The 20,007-nt window shown below is 41.8% G+C and overlaps 1 protein-coding gene across 2 annotated transcripts in view; it reads right to left on the bottom strand.

Annotated features, from left to right (window-relative positions):
• TM7SF3 (transmembrane 7 superfamily member 3) overlaps positions 1–18,444 on the bottom strand; it is a 42,074-nt gene extending 23,630 nt beyond the window's left edge. For both annotated transcript variants that reach the window (XM_070453828.1, XM_070453829.1), the window contains exons 1-3: positions 18,340–18,444; positions 7,056–7,210; positions 2,416–2,566 (exon numbers count right to left, since the gene is read on the bottom strand). In XM_070453828.1, the coding sequence (XP_070309929.1) occupies positions 2,416–2,566; positions 7,056–7,210; positions 18,340–18,430 (397 nt within the window). In that variant the 5' untranslated portion in view covers positions 18,431–18,444. The remainder of the gene's footprint in view (positions 1–2,415; positions 2,567–7,055; positions 7,211–18,339) is intronic.
• Between the last annotated feature and the right edge of the window lie 1,563 nt (positions 18,445–20,007).

A 20,007-nucleotide genomic window follows, 5' to 3' on the forward strand; every position in this document is an offset into this window, starting at 1 on the left:
ACATATTTTCTTTAGATTCTGAGCAGTTTTCATTAGATCCTGGTAAATAGAAAAGGGGTGTCCACTTTTCACTTAACTCTTTCAACAGGGAGAAAGATGGTGTCAACCTCTCATCCTCGCTGGAAGAGTCTGTGTATACATAAAAGAGGAAAAAATAAAAGATCTCAAAAACCCCAGGATCATGTATTAGACATAGCATGTGCACAATTAAACATAAAATAATTTGGGGTATATGCATGCCTGCATGCTAAGCCACTTCAGTTGTGTCTGACTCTTTGTGACCCTGTGGACCATAGCCCACCTGGCTCCTCTGTCCATGGCATTCTCCAGCCAAGAATACTGGAGTGGGTTGCCATGCCCTCCTTCAAGGGATCTTCCCAGCCCAGAGATCAAACCCGCATCTCTTGCATTGGTAGGCAGGTTCTTTACCACTAACACCACCAGGGAATCCCCTTGGGGTATTTAATTTACAATCATAATATGGTCAAAACAGCTCTTATTAGGAATCCTATTCATAACCTTTAACAAGACAAAACTTCAAGAAGTGCCTTGACATTAGTTCAATTCCATGCAAAGAACTGGGTATGTTGGGCTCAAGTGGAGAAGTTAAGACACAAGAAGGTAAACCAGTTTAAAGTATTTTAAGATCTCAGCTTCATAAACTCATTCAATCGTTCCCATAGCTGGTTCTTAATTTCCATAAACTGCTGGAATTCTGCAGCTCCGGAGACACCCTGTGCACACTGCTTCACAGCGGACTCCTCCTTGGAATTCTATGTTCTTCTTTCACACTCTTCTTCTCCTGTATTTACAAACATTTACCACACCCAAGAAAAGCATGTGTACTGTAACTGACACTCCACTCTCACTAATTTTCTTCGTACACTGACGTTGATGAAAGCTTGACATCTATCATTTTTTAAATCAAGTAATTACCCTTTGGCTACATATAATTGTTTTTCTTCAACTCTCATCACTTTTTGGAATTCTACCTCCTTTTCTAGGTATTGCAACCTCTCCTTCCCTTTACCACCAAACTTTAAGAGAATGTAAATCTCTTCCTCTCGCCTTCACTCCTCAATCACTATGATCTGGTTTTTATCCTCATGGTGTCACTAAAATGACTCTCATTAAAGGCCACCACTGACTCTGGCTTGTGCCACCATAAGGATGTTTTCAGTCACTCTCTTGACCTCTCTGCAAAGTCCTATTTACCACTTCTTATAATGCTGGGTGTCCAGTCTCTCTTCTCACTGTCTATCCACTCCTTAGTCTTCTAATTATTCTTCAGCAGTGAACACCCCCCCAGAAACTGTTGCAGGCACTAGGAAATTATTTGCTATAATTTTCATCCCTGAATCTCTCAGTTCATGCCTGGATGACCTCACTTACTTCCATGACTTTACTAGCAGCTATTCAGCTGTTCAGTTGGATATCTAACCTGACTCCTCCACCCTAGGCCCTTATTTTCAGCTGCCTACTGTGCAAGTCCATCCAGATATCCTACAAGTGTCTCAGATTCAATGTGCCAAACTGAAGTCACCATCTAACCCCATCCCAACCACCTAGAACATCCAGCACCACAAACACCCCACCTGATCACTATTCTGATCATCTCCCAGCTGCCCAAATGGGAAGTCTGTGCTCCCCACTTGTAACAATCCATAACCACTGGTCATTGTATCTTGTAATTCCACATTCCAAATTTCTCAAATCCAGCCCGTCCTCCTTCCCCTTCTCAGGGCCTCTGTTCAAACCTTCTTTTCTCATTTTGAGTCCTGAAAGTCATGCTGTCTTGACCCCGCTATGCCCCCTCCAATCCACTCCCCACACTGCTTCTAGGGTTAACCTTCAAAGAGAGGAAAGGCATCAGGTCATCCCTCTGCTTCAAGTCTCCACGCTGCCTCAGTAAAGAGTGCAGACCTCACATTATATATCAGGACCTTCACACTCTGGCTCCAGCCACACCCACTGTCCACCATTCTCCAAATACCCCATTCTTCTCCCTTCTCCTTCCTCTGCCTAGAACCATCAACTAATGTGTGAGGATCATGTCTTGCCTTTTCTTTTTTTAATTTATTTTCAATGGAAGGATAATTGCTTTACAATATTGTATTGGTCCCGGCCATACATCAACATGAATCGACCCCTCCTCTTGACATGACTTTCAGTTACAGCTTCTCCAAGGGCTCCTCCAGTGTCTTCCAAATGAATACATGTGTTCTTCTAGTCCTAGTCCCTTCCTGGGCTTTCACTCATCATGCTAATTCTCTGACTCCCCCCGCTGTTAAAACCTTTCCAATTCAAAGTACTATACTTATAGCAAACACTTTTAATAGGATTATAGTTATCTCTAAATTCTCACCCACAAGTCCTGCATTCTGGACAGTAATAAGGAGTTGATAGAAAGGTTACCGCTTTCCGAGTAGGACAGTGGAATGGCCACATTTTGGACAGGCTCAGGGTCGAATGTCTCCAAGTGCCAAGTGCACATACTCTGCTCTGGTCTAAGAATGGAAACCAGTCCTTTGTCAGTGCCCGTCCCTGAGGCATTAGGAAGGAGAGCCTGCAACAAGGAAAGAAGGGTCACTGCAAATCAGCAGTTGAACAAAGTGTTTCAATGCCACAGTGAATCTAGTGCATGCCCTATTCCAAAGCTTCTCCAAACCAAGTAGTTGATTAAAGAATTACTTTCACCTCTATGTGCATGTGCCCACAGAGATACATGGAGGAATTATTTAAAATATACACTCTTTGATCAGGAATAGCAGATACACAATAACATTCCCAAGCTTTTCAGTCCCTTCAGTGAGGATTTACTATGTCAAGTACTTGGCTTCGCAGGTGTTGCTAGCAGTAAAAACTTGCCAGCCAATGCAGGAGACAAAAGAGATGAGGGTTCGATCCCTGGTTCAGGAGGATCCCCTGGAGGAAGGGATGGCAACCCACTCCAGTATTCTTGCCTGGAGAATTCCATGGACAGAAGAGCCTAGTGGGCTACAGTCCATGGGGTCAGAAAGAGTCAGACAAGACTGAATTGACTTAGCACGCATTTCAAGTACTAAGACTACTGGGTTAAGGACTTCCATGGAAATGACAAAACTGAAACAGTTCAGTACAAGTCTGATGTCCTTTATTCAACACAACACCACTGATGGATTGGCGGAGGACAGTGCCTCACTAGATGCAGAGTGTGCTTCCCAAGGGATATGGAGCATGAACTAGCTTTTTAGAGCATTAGAAGAACAAGCTGGGTTAGGAGGTTGGGATTTAGTCAGAAGACGAGCAAGTCCTATTTTCTAAGGTAAAGTGAGCTGGTTAAGCTGAGCTGGAGGATTGTGATCAGTGTAAGTTAGGTTTCCTTGACAGGCATTCCCTGTAAGTGCAGTCTTAGGTTTAGATTTGTGACGTGGGCCAAGTCACTTAGGGTGGCCTCCATTTGTGGTCCCGATATACAGATTAACTTGACCACTACCGAGACAAAATATAGAAGCTCTGCCCCCAAATAGTTCGGTCGGTCCTTGAAAAGTTTTTTAAAAAACAGAGTTATAATTTACGTATTATAAATCACACATAAAGTATACCAATATAAGTTTTGATAAATGCAGGCACCTGGGAAACCATCACCAAGACCAGGGCAGTGAACACAGAGATCATCTTCTTTGTGCCCTGTTCTTACTCCTCCTCAGGAGAAGGAAATGGCACCCCACTCCAGTACTCTTGCCTGGAAAATCCTATGGATGGAGGAGGCTGGTGGGCTGCAGTCCATGGGGTCGCACAGAGTCCGACATGACTGAAGCAACTTAGCAGCAGCGGCAGCTTACTCTTCCTCACACCCCCATACTCTCTCATCCCCTCCCCCCATCTGCTGGGAAAGCTTTTTGAATAACAAACTACTAAAGTTGAGAGGTAGTAGATTCAGAGTGTTTTCTTAAAGTTAAGGAAAAGACCCTGATGCTGGGAAAGACTGAGGGCAAGAGGAGAAGTGGGCGACAGAGGATGAGATGGTTGGATGACATCACCAACTCCATGGACATGAGTTTGAGAAATTTCGGCAGATAGTGAATGACAGGGAAGCCTGGTGGGCTGCAGTCCACAGGGTCCCAAAGAGTCAGACACGACTGAGCAACTGAACAAGAAGAAAACGGGAAGAAAAAAGTGTTATGTGGGTTTCAGTTTGACAAGCATGAGAGAATGACTAAGGAACTTAAGGGTCAAAAGTTTCAAAGAACTCACTGCCAAGATGACCCAAAACTCCAAGGTGTCACATGTCATCAGGAAGTTACAACAGAAACAGCTCTCTTCATGCAGACCACTCCCTTCTAGAATTATACGCAGTTCTAGTTGTCATCTTCTCAGCAGTATAAATATAGTGAGATTAAAGGCAGTCCAAGAAAGGAACATGATTATCATTAAGGATAACTAAGATCTTTTCTGCATGAAAACTGAGACCCAAGATGCTGCTCATCCAGGCCAATTTTGTCACATCAGTCATGCAGGAACCCCGTCACCTAACCTCCATTTCCTCAAAAGTAAAAATAAACATTAGGACTACTTGGACCAACTGTTATAAGAATTAAATTAACTACATGGAAAACCAAATGCAAGGGGTCCTAACTAGGAGGCTCAATGCATTTCCAGAGACCCCCATGAAATTATACAGATATAGTCATACATTCTGCCAGGTAGAGAGTCCATGATTTCAGCAGACACCAAGTCTTTGGCCCCAGGAGCTCAAGGATCACTGGCCTAGCACACAGCAGGCATGCAATAAATATAACTGCATTTTTTTCTCCACCCTATCTCTTCCTTCAAATGTTGTCTTTGCTGTGATGTTATGAAGAAGGAAATCACCTATGTGCCATTTTACTATGTCTCCTAGGTAAGTGCCTGAATAGAAAGTTTCCCTTTGAATTTAGTGCCAGAAAAAGACTCGGCTTCCCCTTGAAGAATGAGTATGTTTTTTCTTTCTAAGAAAGTTATGAAATTCAACAAGGTTTGATTTCTGCTCTGGCTGCAAAGACCTCCCACAAAATCAATGTATGGGTCATACACACTATTATATCTTCAATTAGGATAATTTATTCTTTCCTCTTTTCCTCGATCAAACCCTTCCACTTCTAGTCTATTAATTTCTGGCTGTGCTGGGTCTTACTTGCTGCATGGGCTTTTCTCTGCTTGTGGCGGGCAGGGGCTACTCTCCAGTGGCCGTGCACAGCCTTCTCGTGATGCTGGCTTCTCGTGGGGCAGAGCACCAGCTCTGGGGTGCTCAAGCCTCAGCAGTCGCAGCACATGGGCTCACTAGTTGTGGCTCCCAGGTTCCAGAGCACAGGCTCAACAGTCGTGGCACATGGGCTTAGCTGTGTTCCATGGCACGTGGGATCTTCCTGAATCAGGGATTGAACCCATGGCTCTTGCATTGGCAGGAGGATTCTTGACCACAGAGCCAGCAGGAAAGCCCCCATATCTAGTCTATCAAACCACCACCACCACCACACACACACACACACACACACACACACATCTTCAAAACCTTTGTGGTAGGGGCAGGAAGGCAGGAGCAAAAATTACAAAACACTTAGTGTGAAAGATACTACGACCAATGTCCATAAAATCTATAGCGACTGGATGAAGATAGCTTCATTTAGCAAATTCCAGAATATTAGAAGGTAGGCTTGTGCTGTGCTGAGTTTCTCAGTCATGTTCGACTCTTTGAGACCCCATGGACTGCAGCCTGCCAGGCTCGTCTGTCCATGGGGATTATTCCAGGCAAGAATACTGGAGTGCATTGCCATACCCTCCTTCAGGGGATCTTCCCAACCCAGGAATTGAACCAGGGTCTCCTGCATTGCAGGCGGATTCTTTACCAGCTGAGCTACAAGGGAAGCCAGAAGGTGGCCTGAGGAGAAATAAAAGTGCAGCACAACTTCATAGAGAGTGAAATTCATGTATTAGTCTAAGGGGTCATATGGACTAAAAATAAGTAGATCTGTAAAGGGTAACAGAAATGGCAAAGCCTTAATGGCTTCAGCTGATTCAGGATATTTGAAAACTTCCCAGAGATGAGGTTAAGTTTCAGGGGTTTAGTGAGGACCTCTGTAAGAGGGTCTCAAATGCTGCTGGGAGCCCAGCACTGCTCTGGTTAAACTGAGAGTTACAGTTCTTTTATTTCGATGAAACTCTAAAGAATAAACCTGATCCTATTAGGCGTCTTAGTAAACTTCAACACTAAATGGCTGAACAACCACAGAAATCCATTGAAATGTACTCTCAGGTAAAAATCACTAAGGACCCAGTAGGGTAAGAAAAAGAAAAGGTAGAAAGTATGAGGAAAGCCTAACTGCAGGCAGGAGACATTTGGTACAAGCTGCCCTCCCCCCAAACTCGGCAGCATCACTCGTCTTTTAGGTCAGAGGTCACCACTTAAGAAAGTCCTTTATACAGAGCGAAGTAAGCCAGAAAGATAAAGACCATTACAGTATACTAACACATATATATGGACTTTAGAAAGATGATAATGATAACCCTATATGCAAAACAGAAAAAGGGACTCAGATGTATAGAACAGACTTGTGGACTCTGGGAGAAGGCGAGGGTGGGATGTTTCAAAAGAACAGCACTGAAACATGTATATTATCTAGGTGAAACATGTATATTATCTAGGGCAGATAACCTGCCCAGGTTGGGTACATGAGACAAGTGCTCAGGCCTGGTGCACTGGGAAGACCCAGAGGGATCGGGTGGAGAGGGAGGTGGGAGGGGGGACTGGGATGGGGAATACATGTAAATCCATGGCTAATTCATTTCAATGTATAACAAAAACTACTGTAATGATGTAAAGTAATTAGCCTCCAACTAATAAAAATTAAAAAAAAAAAAAAAAGAAAGTCCTTAGATATTCACCTCCTAGCCAGCCTAAATTACTAACTTGACAGGACTCAGTCTTGATCTTTTAAAAATTTAACACAAAAAGAGGCATTAATTTCTAATGCTCACACTAAACACAAGATACCAAATTGTGGAAATAGTTTTTATGGAAGTAACTCTGTACTTACCTCAGAAAAAGAAATTGTTGTATTCTGATACTGTGAGTGTATTTGGAAAATAACAAAAGTGACATTGCTGGAAATATGACGCAAAATAGCTTCCTCTGGAAAGGGCTTCTTGAGCTCCAGGTATCTAAATTTCCCCACAGAAAATTCCAGAAGACCTACAAGGGGAGAAATGTTTCATTGTAACATTCATATCTCTCTGTAACCAATTTGTAGGAATTGTATACTTAAATACACACACAAAGTTAATTTAATCCTCAGAAAAAACTGTTGAGCCCTATTCACTAATGAGGACAATGAAGCTTAAAAGGCAACCCTCTACCTCCTCATAAACCTCCCCCAACCCTTGCCCAAGGTGATTCATCTGGAAAGGGTGGAACCGAGACCTGAAGGGGAAGAAAGGTATTTCCAAAGATGCAAACACCAGGATGTTCAAGGTGCTAGACTTCCAGAGCCCAGAAAAATCCCTCTTTTGGTAGCAGCAGTAACAACTCTACTCAGAACAGAATCCCTGAATTTAAGGATTAACAACCCTCATGAGTTACCACCAATTGTAAATGCACTGGTACTAAAGAATATATTCTGAAATTTAAAAATATATATATATATTCTGAAATCAGTCCAGCTAGAGAGACACATCTGGCTTCAGTTTTATCCCACCCTTTACTAGCTATGTGATCTCGGGCAAGCTACTTAATTCCCAGATCTCCCGCACTGTAGGTGGAACGCTTTACCGCCTGAGCTACCAGGGAAGTCTTACTTAATTCCCTTAAACCTCAATTTCTTCATCTGTCTAATAGGACTATATTACCCAGCTTGTCAAGGAAAGTGTCATCAACGTGGGCAATAATGTGTATTGAGTGTCCACACAAGGTACTTCATGAAAAACAGGTCTTCAAGGATCTTTTGTTTGTTTGTTGAAGGATCACGTTCAGAGTCCACATAAAAGGTAGGCTATAACAAGGTTTCCAACACCACATTTACGCTTTCCCATCTGCCGACCTGCCTCCACTGCCTGGCTGTATTTCATTCACTCTGGGTGTCTTTCTTGTAGCTGCTCACCACTTCTTTCCTCTTCCAACCTAATTCTCAAGGAATCCACTAAATAGGCTGCTTTGACTTCTGTGCGGTTCTGGGTTCCCATCTCACCCTCTGCCCTAGGGTCAGTGTATCTTTGCATAAATAGCAGAGTTCGCAAGCATTACATAAGCAGGCTTGGGTGTCAGAGTTTAAAAATAAACAAAAAGATTTAAATTTAATATAGATGAAAAGGAGTCAATGAGGTAAAGATTATTTTCACCAGAGTCTTAGAGTGGAACAACTTTTTTTTTTTTTTAGAAAGAAATTTGAGTCAGTTGGAGCTGAAAGAAACACTCCAGACACTAAATAACTTCCTAACTCATTCTTATGTACCATTTCCAAAGAAAACTAACTTTTTCAATACTTTCTGCTGTTTTTGTTGTTAACACAAGTACTCCATCTGGATGATTAAAAAAAAAAAGTATGACTATTAAGAAAGGCTAACCAATGGAGGAGGAAATGGCAACCCACTCTGGTATCCTTGCTGGGAAATCCTATGGACAGAGGAGCCTGGTGGGCTATATAGTCCATGGGGTAGCAAAAATTAAAAAAAAAAAAAGAAAGGCTAACCAAGAAAGCCAAACAGAACATATAAATAGTGGATGAGAATAAAGGTTTTTGTTGTCGCTGTTGTTCAGTCCCTAAGTTGAGTCCAACTCTTTGCACACCCCTGGACTGTAGCCCACCAGATTCCTCTGTCCATGGGATTTCCCAGGCAAAACTATGGGAGTGGGTTGCCATTTCCTTCCTCAGAGGATCTTCCTGACCTGGGAATCGAACCCACATCTCCTGCTTGGCAGACACTGAGCCACTTGGGAAGCCCAGAATAAAAGTTACTCTCTATACTACCTTTGTAACTTAATTTTTTAATTGATGACAAAAAAGGTTATTTGTGGTTATAATTTAATTTCTAAAAATCCAGAGAAAATTTTAATGAAGGTGATGTATTTCTTATTTATGTAACAAGAAAAGACATTTCATCTTTTATGTGAACAAAACGCCAGCCCAAATAGAGGTAAAAATATTAAGTGACTAACAGAATCAACGGAAGTCTGGGAAAAGTGGCGAGTTTCCTGTTTTGTTTTTTTAAAGGGAGTAAGGAAAGCACTTTAACATATCCCAGGCCTTCCATTCACCATGAATACTCTATTGTGCTTAGTCTCTAAGTGTCAACTCTTTGCAACCCCACGGATAGCAGCCCACTGTCCATGGGATTTCTCAGGCAAGAACACTGGAGTGAGTTGCCATTTCCTTCTCCAGACTACTTTACTAGGAAACCAAAATTATGTATAAAATTAAGCAGATTTCAGTAAAGCCCTAAAGACCTCCCATGTTTTGCACTTTAATTTTGGTATCATCTATCTGCCATCTTCCAAGTCTTAAAACTATCCATAAATTCTAGTCTGCAAAACTAAGAGCAAGATCAGTTTGTTTTCCTAGGAATTAATTAGATTTCCATCCTTGAATGGTTCACAGCACTCAGTTCATTTACTGGCCTGCATTTTCGAGTTACACTTTCAGTTTTTGTGTTTTCAGAGCCTCCCCACCCCGTTTTGTCTATTTGACAAATATTTATTTAAGTACTTCTGCTGAACCAGTCACTCTGCCTCTTGAGTATTGTTACCAAAACTGATGTAAGCAAATTCATAAAGGTTATTATCACTTAACACTTAAATTTGCCCCTAAGACTATCTTGGAAACACTTTTCATAATCTTTATGCCTGTCTCCCATTACACGGGCCTTGAATCAAAATACTCTGTAGAACCTTTCAGTCAGTTCAGTAGCTCAGTCGTGTCCAACTCTTTGTGACCCCATGGACTGCAACACGCCAGGCTTCCCTGTCCATCACCAACTCCCAGAGCTTGCTCAAATTCATGTCCATCAACTTGGTGATGCCATCCAACTATCCCATCTTCTGTTGTCCCCTTCTCCTCCCGCCTTCAATCTTTCCCAGCATCAGGGTCTTTTCCAATGAGTCAGTTCTTCTCACCAAGTGGCCAAAGGATTGGAGTTTCAGCTTCAGCATCTGTCCTTCCAAAGAATATTCAGGACTGATTTCCTTTAGGATTGACTGGTTTGATCTTCTTGCAGTCCAAGGGACTCTCAAGAGTCTTCTCCAACATCACAGTTCAAAAGCATCAATTCTTCAGCGTTCAGCTTTATTTATAGTCCAACTCTTACATGCATACATGACTACTGGAAAAACCATTTATAACCTTTACAAGCCCTAAAAGAGACTGATGCTATCAACTAGTGAAATCTTGGTTTTCTTAACCTTTCCTTAATCTATCACAACTCAGAAATACTTGAAGAACCAAAAACTTCCAGTGATTTAAAAGACAGTAGGGAAAGACACAACCATAGAAATAAAATTATATTACTAAACTTACTAAACAACTGGTAACTTCACAAAATAACTAGAGGTAATAAAAGTAGGTATTTCTGGGAATGTATGCTAAGTGATTTTTCTTTTCTTTTCTTTTCTTTGACTATGTGATCTTAGTTCCACAACAGGGACTGAACATGGGCCTTCCCCATTGAAAGTGCAGAGTTCTAACCACTAGACCACCAGAGAATTCCCGCAATTTTTCTTTTCTTTACACATTTCATGGTTTATTTAAATTTCTATAGTGATCATGAGGTATTCTTACCAGAAAGAAAACGTACAATTTGGAGAAAATCTCCTTCTTTGATGGCACCCAAAACACAAGTTCTACCTTAACTCTTCATCTGAAACTTATAAAATAGGGACACATCCAACCTAGATAAAATGGTGACACTCTCAACACTTCTGTCACTTGTTATGTTTTTCCCTCAAAATGGTAATATTTTTTCAGATCATATATAACCATATTTTAAAAGGCTGATCATATTTAAAACTAAGATCATGCCATCACTTCATAGCAAATAGATGGGGAAACAATGGAAACAGTAAGAGACCTTATTTTCTTGAGTTCCAAAATCACTGCATACGGTGACTGCAGCCATGAAATTAAAAGATGCTTGCTCTTTGGAAGAAAAGTTATGACAAACCTAGACAGTGTATTAAAAAGCACAGACATTACTTTGCCAACAAAGGCGTGTATAGTCAAAACTATGATTTTTTTTCTGTAGTAATGTATGGATGTCAGAGTTGGATAATAAAAATGGCTGAGCGCCAAAGAATTGATGCCTTCAAACTGTGGTGCTGGAGAAGACTCTTGAAAGTCCTTTGGAATGCAAGGACATCAAACCAGTCAATCCTAAAGGAAATCAACCATGAATATTCATTGGAAAGACTGATGCTGAAGCTCCAATACTTTGGACACCTGATGCGAAGAACTGACTCACTAGAAAAGACTCTGATGCTGAGAAAGACTAAAGGCAAAAGGAAAAAGGGACAACAGAGGATGAGACAATTGGATGGCATCACCAACTCAATGGGCATGAGTTTGAGCAAGCTCCGGGAGTTGGTGATGGACAGGGAAGCCTGGTGTGCGGCAGTCCGTGGAGTCGCAAAGAGTCGGACATGACTGCGCTACTTAACAACAACAACAACAACAAAAATGCAAGAAATGTAGAGAAAGTTAATTCCTCCAGCAAGTACACTGTGCTGAAAAAAATTACTATTAACAGATTGGTATAATCTTTCAGGATTTAGGAGATATCAGTATGAGCATCTCCACATAAATGGGAAAAAGAAAAACACAAATATGTCTTGGTATAGCCCATCTTCTAGATCTTAGATATCTTTCCACATCAATAGACAATTCTAGTCTTACCAGTTTACAGGTTATATAATATTACATTCTATGTCACCATGACCAACCTTTTATTATTTTTTGATGTGAACCATTTTTAAAGTCTTTATTGAATTTGTAACAATACTGCTTCTGTTTTATGTTTTGGTTTTTATGGTCAGAAGGCATGTGAGATCTTAGCTGCCCAACCAAAGATCAAACCCATACTGCTGCATTGGAAGGCAAAGTCTTAACCACTGGAATGCCAAGGAAGTCCCCAACCAATCCCTTATTAATAAATATATATGCTGTTACCATTCCAGCATGAATAATAAATAAGAAATAAAATTGTTGCATGTTGTATAGTCACTAAGTCCTGTCTGACTCTTTTGTAACAGCATGGACCCACCAAGCTCCTCTGTCCATGGGCTTTTCCATACTGGAGTGGGTTGCCATTTCCCACTCCAGGGAATCTTGCCAACCCAGGGATCGGACCCAGGGATCGGACCGAGGTTTTCTGCATCTCCTGCACTGCAAATGGATACTTTATCTGGGAAACACAAGAAATAAAATAACTATATATATTTTATATATATATACACATATATGTCAGTGAGAAGGTTTTTGCTGTGATAGTGTAGCAGATCACCTTTGATACTAGATGGTTAAAATACCTAAGAGGTCTTGTTCACCTTAAGAAAATGAGAAATGAAAACAAACAACTTCTGTGAGAAAATTTATAATGATCAGGACCAAAACAGTAAGTGACAGCCCTTGCTTCTGACTTCTTCAAGAAAAACACGTAGCATTTCAGAAACAATTACAACTTCATCTATTACTTGCCAGATTTCCAAAAGCTTCCAAAAGCAAGACGATGCCTCACCAATCCTCTTTCCCCAGTCAAATACCTCTGGCAAGAACCAAGCAGAAGCCAGAGAACAAAGGGCAGAGACACTGCATTTAACAAACTGGTTGAATATTTAACAAACCAGTCACTTGACAAATAAGTAGGGGTATTAAAAGCAGGTATCTCTGGGGTATACTTTAAATAATATTTTCTTTGCACATTTCGTGTTTTTCATATTTTCTATTGTACTCATGAGGTGTCCTTATTAGAAAGGAATTTTAAGTTGTACATTACAATTATCTGAAGGTGCTTTTTTAAAGATATTGTTGCGTGGGTCCCTCTCCAGATCAGTTAAATCAAAATCCTTGGGGTCAGGGCCCAAGTATCAATTACAAAGCAAATATTTATTATAATAAATGCATACAAAGAAGGGCACTAAGTTTACACATCCAGGTCAAGAAACAACATTCTAGCCTCCCCTTCCAGTCACTCTCTCCCCTCCTTCCCAGAGGTAACCGTGATCCTCACTTCTAAAACCACAGATGGGCTCTTTTGGAAATTTAATTAAACAGACTCATATGGCATGAATTCTTTTATGTCTAGCTTTTTTAAAAAATCAACATTTTATTTGTGAGATTCATCCCAGTTGCTGTAGTAACCACTATTCACTCACTTCCATTGTTGTATACTTCAAGAAATAAATGTACCACAATGTATTTATCTAATCTGTTAATGAACATTTAGATTATTTCTAGTTTGGAGTAATTATAAATAACTCCATTTAGGCATCCTTGTATGTATCTTTTGGTGTACATGTACACATTTCTACTGGGAGAACCTATGAGTAGAATTATCATGTTACAGGGTTTAGTTATGTTCAATTTTAGTACTTTTCGAGTTATCCAACATTGTTTTGCCAATTTTGACCCCTATCAACCCGTGAGAGAGCATTTCAGTAATCCAAGATGCTCGCCAACACTTGGTAAGAATATTCTGTTTGACTTATTGGCTATTTAAATATCCTCTCTGTGAGAGGGTCTTGTTTGGTCTCTCAGTGGTGTCTGACTGTGACCCCATGGACTGTAGCCCCCCAGGTTTCTCTGTCCATGGGATTTCCCAGACAAGAACACTGGAGTAGGTTGCCATCTCCTTCTCCAATGAAAGGGTCTATTCACACCTTTTACCCATGTGAAAAACTGGATTATCTGTCCTTACTGAATTTTAGGAACTCTGTAGGCATCACTGATATGAGTGTTTTGTCAGATATGGTACAAATATCTTCTCCACTCTTATAGTCTGTCTTTTCACTCTCCTGTTACCTTGAGATGAACAGAAGTTTTCATCTTAATGTAGTCCAGTTTCTCAAGTTTTTCCTTTATTTTTTTTCCTTTATTATTTTAAAGAATTATCTGCCAATGTAATTCAAGATTATAAAGATACACTCCCCATGTTAACCTCTAGAACTTTGTTCTGCCTTTCACACTGAAGTCTAAAATCAGTCTGAAACTGATTTTCACATAGGATGTGAGGCGAGAGTCAAGGTTCATTTCCCATAGGAATATCCTGCTGACCTAGCAACTTTGTTGAAAGTAGTTTTCCGACTGCTCAGAAATTCCACCTCTGACATAGGTCAAGTGACAAGGTGAGGGTTTCTGAACTCTTAACTTGGTACTATTGGTCTATTTGCCTATCCTAACATCAATATCACAGTCTTAATTTCTGCCCCAAATTTGTTCTTCCTCCTCAAGACTGTATTGACTATTTTGGGCCCTTTTTCATTTCCACCTGTGTTAGAAAGCAACTTGTCAATTTTCACAAAACAAAACAAAAACCTGTAGAAATCTGACTGGGATGGCACTGAAAGTATTAATTTGGGAAGAAATGATATCTTTATAACACAGACTTCTTCTGTGATTTTGAGATATCCCTCTATTAAGTTTCTTAATTTCTCTCAAGAACATTGTATCATTTTCTGTGTAGAGACTGTTCCATATTCCATTATAATCATCTCTAAATATTTATTGTTTCTTGATGGTATTATAAATTTGCTTTTTATTTTATATTTCAATTTCTAGTTGTCTCTTCATCAACATGCCTTTTTTTCAAAGCACTCCAGGTGATTCTAATGTTCTGCCAGGTGTGAGAACTCCTAACACAATGCTTGATGAATTAGGGAAGGATAATTATATTTTTTCCTATCCTTAGTTACCTTTATCTAACTTCTCTGTGAAAATTCTTTGGCAGCATTACACAGGCAATCTAAGAGCCATTTCACAATTTTTATAGAAGGTTGCATGTTAAACAAACCAATTATGGTTGGAGTCCTGACTTGCAGGGCTTTGTCATATTTGATATTCCAGGGCTTCATACAGTCCCAGGAAACTGACTGGCACACGATAAGTGTTTGGTAAATGATGGCTGAATTTTGTGACCTCGGGCAAGTAATTATTTTCTCTGGACGTCAGTTCCCTCGTGGTAAAATGCAGACAACTGTACTGCATACATTAAATGGCTGCTAAAAGTATCAAATGGGAAAAAGATTTGTAAACTATCCAACACTGCACAACAAAACATCATTATTAATTTCCATTAGCTTTCCAGTGTTTCAGAGATTTATGTAGTTACCAAGAAGAAAAATATGGAGGCAGTCAGTATGGTTCTGTTACAAATATATTAGTGAAAAGAAGAAGTCTAACATGGATAAATGCCCAGTACATCCATTATAAACAGCATTGAGAAAGTGACTTCCATAGAGTGGCAGGGGAAAATACTGAAAGTCAAGACTACTTTAACAATTCGCCTGGCAGAAACTGCATTCAATCACTACTCATAAAAACATATATGGTGAAAGAAGACACAAACACAAAAGAAGACAAGCATATAAAACACATCCTGAAGAGGTTAACAGGAACTTAACTGCACCTCAAAGTCGTCTGGAAAAGGATGCATCAGAAACATTTTATGAGGGATATTCAGGTCTTATGACTTGGGGGTGGGTGGGAAAGACAGCACATCAAAGGATATTACAATGGCTACCAGGAGACAGGGCACTCAGGTTATAGCTCTTCTCTAAAAAGCAGTACCTCTGCCTTTTCTGCCAAAAATATTTTTTGCCATCTAACCCACAGCGGGATCCTTTTCCATTTTCATACTCTTCCTCCATTCCTACCCAGAGTCATTTTTTCTTTCAATATGTGTGAAAAAAAAAAAAAAGTGTGTGTGTGTGTGTGTGTGTGTGTGTGTGTGTATGCTCAGTGGCTCAAGCATGTCTGACTTTGTGGCACTATGGACTGCAGCCCACCAGGCTCCTCTGTCCATGGGATTTCCCAGACAAAAATACTGGAGTGGCTTGCCATTTCCTCTTCCAGCGGATCTTCCCAACCCAGGGATTAAACCCACGTCTCCTGCACTGCAGGTAGATTCTTCACCACTGAGCCACCTGGGGATGCCTTCTTTCCAATAATATCATTCTAAAAGGAGCTGCCTAATCCCAATATTTTCCTTTTCTTTCTCAATCAGAGCCTAAGTGTGCAACCTTAACATTTTCCAACTCTTCCTTTTTACTATTTTACTAAAACATATCTCTTTACGTTTCTGCTTTAACACAACAAATTGTAAGAGAGATCTGTCAACACTTCATAATTCTCTTCAGATGGAGTATTAAGAATAGTTCAGCCACTTGAGCTGGCTGGCACTCAACTGCCCTCCCAATTTCTCACTGATACCTTCTTATGAATTTTCATTGTCCCTAAAAGATGAAAAGAAACACAAACATATACACACTTTTGTGAGAAAGAGAACACTTGCAACTAACTACAAAAGTGGCCTGCTACCTTCCTTAAGGCACTTAAGAAGGTTCAAAGGGCACGATGCTAAACTCCAATTACTGGGTAAGTTCCATGTGAGTTCCTGGATATGAGCCTGAAATAATACTGAATTAAAGGTGTTAAGGGTATCAGGGAACCGGGACTCCAAGAGAATGGAAAACCTGTTTAGATGTATGATTCATCTCCTGTGCCCCACTTGTCACCATCCTCAGACATTCTAGAAACTCAATCTGCCACCTTTAAAGCTTCCCTTAGCTTCTAAACCACTACACAAGGTGTCAAGTTAGGTTATTCTGCTATAAAATGGGTAAATCCTCCTAATTTGCGGCACTTGCTCAATTTCAAGTTGGTAAGTTATCAGAATCTTCCAATAGAAATCTAGCCATTTTCCAGGAGGATCATGCAAGTGCTGAAGTGTCTCTATTAATTCCCACTCTGATCTCTACCTGACAGTGTGGAGAATATCAGGTTTCACTACCCCTCAGCAGTCAAGTTCCCACATGCTGCCCTTCTCCTACCCAGAACAACAATACTGATGCAAGGGGAGAAGAATAACGTGCCTGAGGAAATGCTAGTGCTGTAATCACAGAAAGGAGGTGAGAAACAGCATCTGAAAAACATTAATTTCTCAAATTACTTCACGAGTCTGATCATCTGCACACTCTGATCTCTCAGACTCTTCTCCTTGGAAGAATGGAGCTGGCCTGATGAGGAAGGGAGAAGAGATTCTATTTCAAGGAATAAGAATTCAGAGAAGAATTAAGGGTAAAACACCATACTAAATAAAGCATTCTCATTGGAGGGCAGTTTTGAAGAAGGGGAGGACCATGAAATTTACAAGACACACGGGTTCATAGGTTACCTGTGCCCCACTGAACTGTTTACTCCTGTAGTGAGCATCATCCTGGGTCTCAGCTTCATCCTCCACCAGTGAGAGACCATAATTATCTCATAGGGTTGTGAGGAGTAAACAACACTGCCATGAAAAGCACCTGGCACAGACTGCACGCAGTGAATGTGAGTGCCCTGTTAGAAACAAGGCTTTTTTTTTCTGCAAAAGTATAACTGCCCTTTTCAGCTTTGGTCTTAAGTCCTAGGCAAAAATTCTAGGATTCAGTTTGCACAGAGCGTTTCACAGATAAGCATTTAGAAGCACAATCACATTATTCAGAAAATGTTATGTTTCAGAACCACAACTAGTCTCTTAAGCTCAATACATAACCAAAATACGCTTGACCTCACGACACGGAAAAGCACATGATTATCAGCTTGGTACAATTAGTGGTTTTTACAGTTTACATTAACAAAACACCAACTAGTGCTAAGATCTATTCACTAAGCACATGACCTTTGAGCTGAAGTCCCATTCTGGGTTCACTTTTCCTCTGAAACTCCGCCGAGGATAACGAATTTGAAAAGCATCTAGATTTGGGGAGTACAAGAACCGCTGCAGCTTGGCTTTATCAAGTTTCGCAGTCCAGAGGTTCAGATCAGCCACTTGGGAGCAAGCGGGTGTTTGACGGTGTTAAATTAAACCTGCAAACATGGCTACGCCCTAAGCGAGAGAATAATGTGTCTGAACAAGCGGGTTTCCTATCTCTTCCCATTTCCCCAGTATAGATTAAGAGGTTGACAGAAGGGCCTTCTTAGCCAATAGGACTTGCCTCCTGCAGGAAAGGACCTCGATCCATTCCTGCCAGTTCTGAACGCACCGCCTCCCCGGCTGAGTGGACTGACCCCAGGGCGGATTTTGACCCTGCAATAAATGCAAGACCAAGTTTGGGTTGCAGGAGTCAGGCGCCCCCGACCTTACCCTCGCTGGAGTTTCCGACGATCTCAGCTCCGCCGGCCGCCCGGGTTACCGAAGCCAGCACCGCGATGAGCAGCAGCCGAAGGAGCTCCATCGCTGCCCGGGCCGGGCCCCGCAGTCTCGCCAGCGCTACCCCGGGTCGCCAGCGCCTGGCGTCATCACTCCGCAGATGCACTCGTTGCACACCTGCCAGCCCCGCAGAGCCCGCGCGCCCGGGGCCCAGCAGACCGTTCCAGTTCCGGTAATTAGCCCCGCCGCGCGGCCTCGCGCCTCCTCCAGACCTTCACGTCAAGGCGGTGGGGCCTCGGGGGCGGGGCCTGGGCGGGGGCGGCCGGGGCCGAGGGCGGGCCGGGGCGGAGCCGGGGCGGGGCCGGGGGCCGCGCTGGATCGAGGGGCGTGTCCGGGCGGCGCGAGCCTCGGTTCGGCTGGCCGAGCTTCTCAGACCCCCCAGCCCGGGGTCAGCGGCGACCCCAGGAAGTTCTGTGGTGTAACTTGTGTCTCTCAACTTTGGTATCTTTGCACTTACGAAAGCCACCGTTCGAGGAAAAAAAATATCCCTTTCTTTTGAGGCCTAACGTCTCCCGGTACCACGTTTAACGGTCCTTTGCAAAAGGGGGAAAAAAAGAGGAATCTGGTGCTCAAAACGCTAGAGATGATCGTTTCTCCCTGTCGCAATTGCCTTAGCCGCTCAGGGAGAGGTTAGTTTGAAAATGTGGGGGCGATGCTGTGTCTGTAGTACTGCGATAGTGATGAGCGCCACGTTTAAAAATGAGGTTTCATTTTCTCCAAGCGAAACATCCTCGAAGACTCAAGACCTTCATCTGAACTTCCTCTCTCAAATTTTATACCCGAGGGCTGTTTAAAGAACAGTGGTCCATGTGATTAGATGGCTCGAGACGATGGTGGAATTAGGTTTAGAGATTCAAAGTTATTTGGGGAAGAGTGCCCTGCTTTATTTTTCCTGCTCTTTCACTTTTTTGGGGATTTCCCTGGTGGCTCGGACGGTAAAGCATCTGCCTAGAATGTGGGAAACCCTGTTTGATTCCGGGCTCAGGAGGATCCCCTGGGGAAGGAAATGGCAACCCACTCCTGAGCGACTTCACTTTTACTTTTTCAGTTATATAGTTCAATGAACAATCGTGTTGAAAATTACATATTTGGTTAATCCACTACTAAACTAAAAAACCTATAGCAATCACCATAATATTAACAGACACAAGTCTTTTCCTGTCCTTCCTCTGCCTGGTCTAAATGTTCACAGCTGTGGTACTACTGTTTATTCCTATGGTTTTTATTACTGTCCTCATTCCAGTAACTCTGAGTAGATGAAATACCAAGAGGATGATAGTAGCGATTATAAGGGTAGCATTTGGATCCACGGATGGAGCATGCAATAAACTGTGTCTGATAACTGATTAACTGTATTAGGGAGGGAGGATTACAACTCTCACATTGTCACAAGATCTTAAAAGAACTAGAGGAAATACATGTTTTTAAAAAAATAGGGACTTCTCTGATGGCACAGTGGATGAGAGTCTGCCTGCCAATGCAGGAGACATGGGTTCAATCCCTGGTCCAGGAGGATTCTAAAGATGTGACTAAGCCCATGTACCACAACTGCTGAGGCCATGCTCTAGAGCCCGAGAGCCAGAACTTCTGAGCTCACGGTGC

Source organism: Odocoileus virginianus, chromosome 23, assembly GCF_023699985.2.
Source record: "Odocoileus virginianus isolate 20LAN1187 ecotype Illinois chromosome 23, Ovbor_1.2, whole genome shotgun sequence".
NCBI classification, from domain to species: domain Eukaryota; kingdom Metazoa; phylum Chordata; class Mammalia; order Artiodactyla; family Cervidae; genus Odocoileus; species Odocoileus virginianus.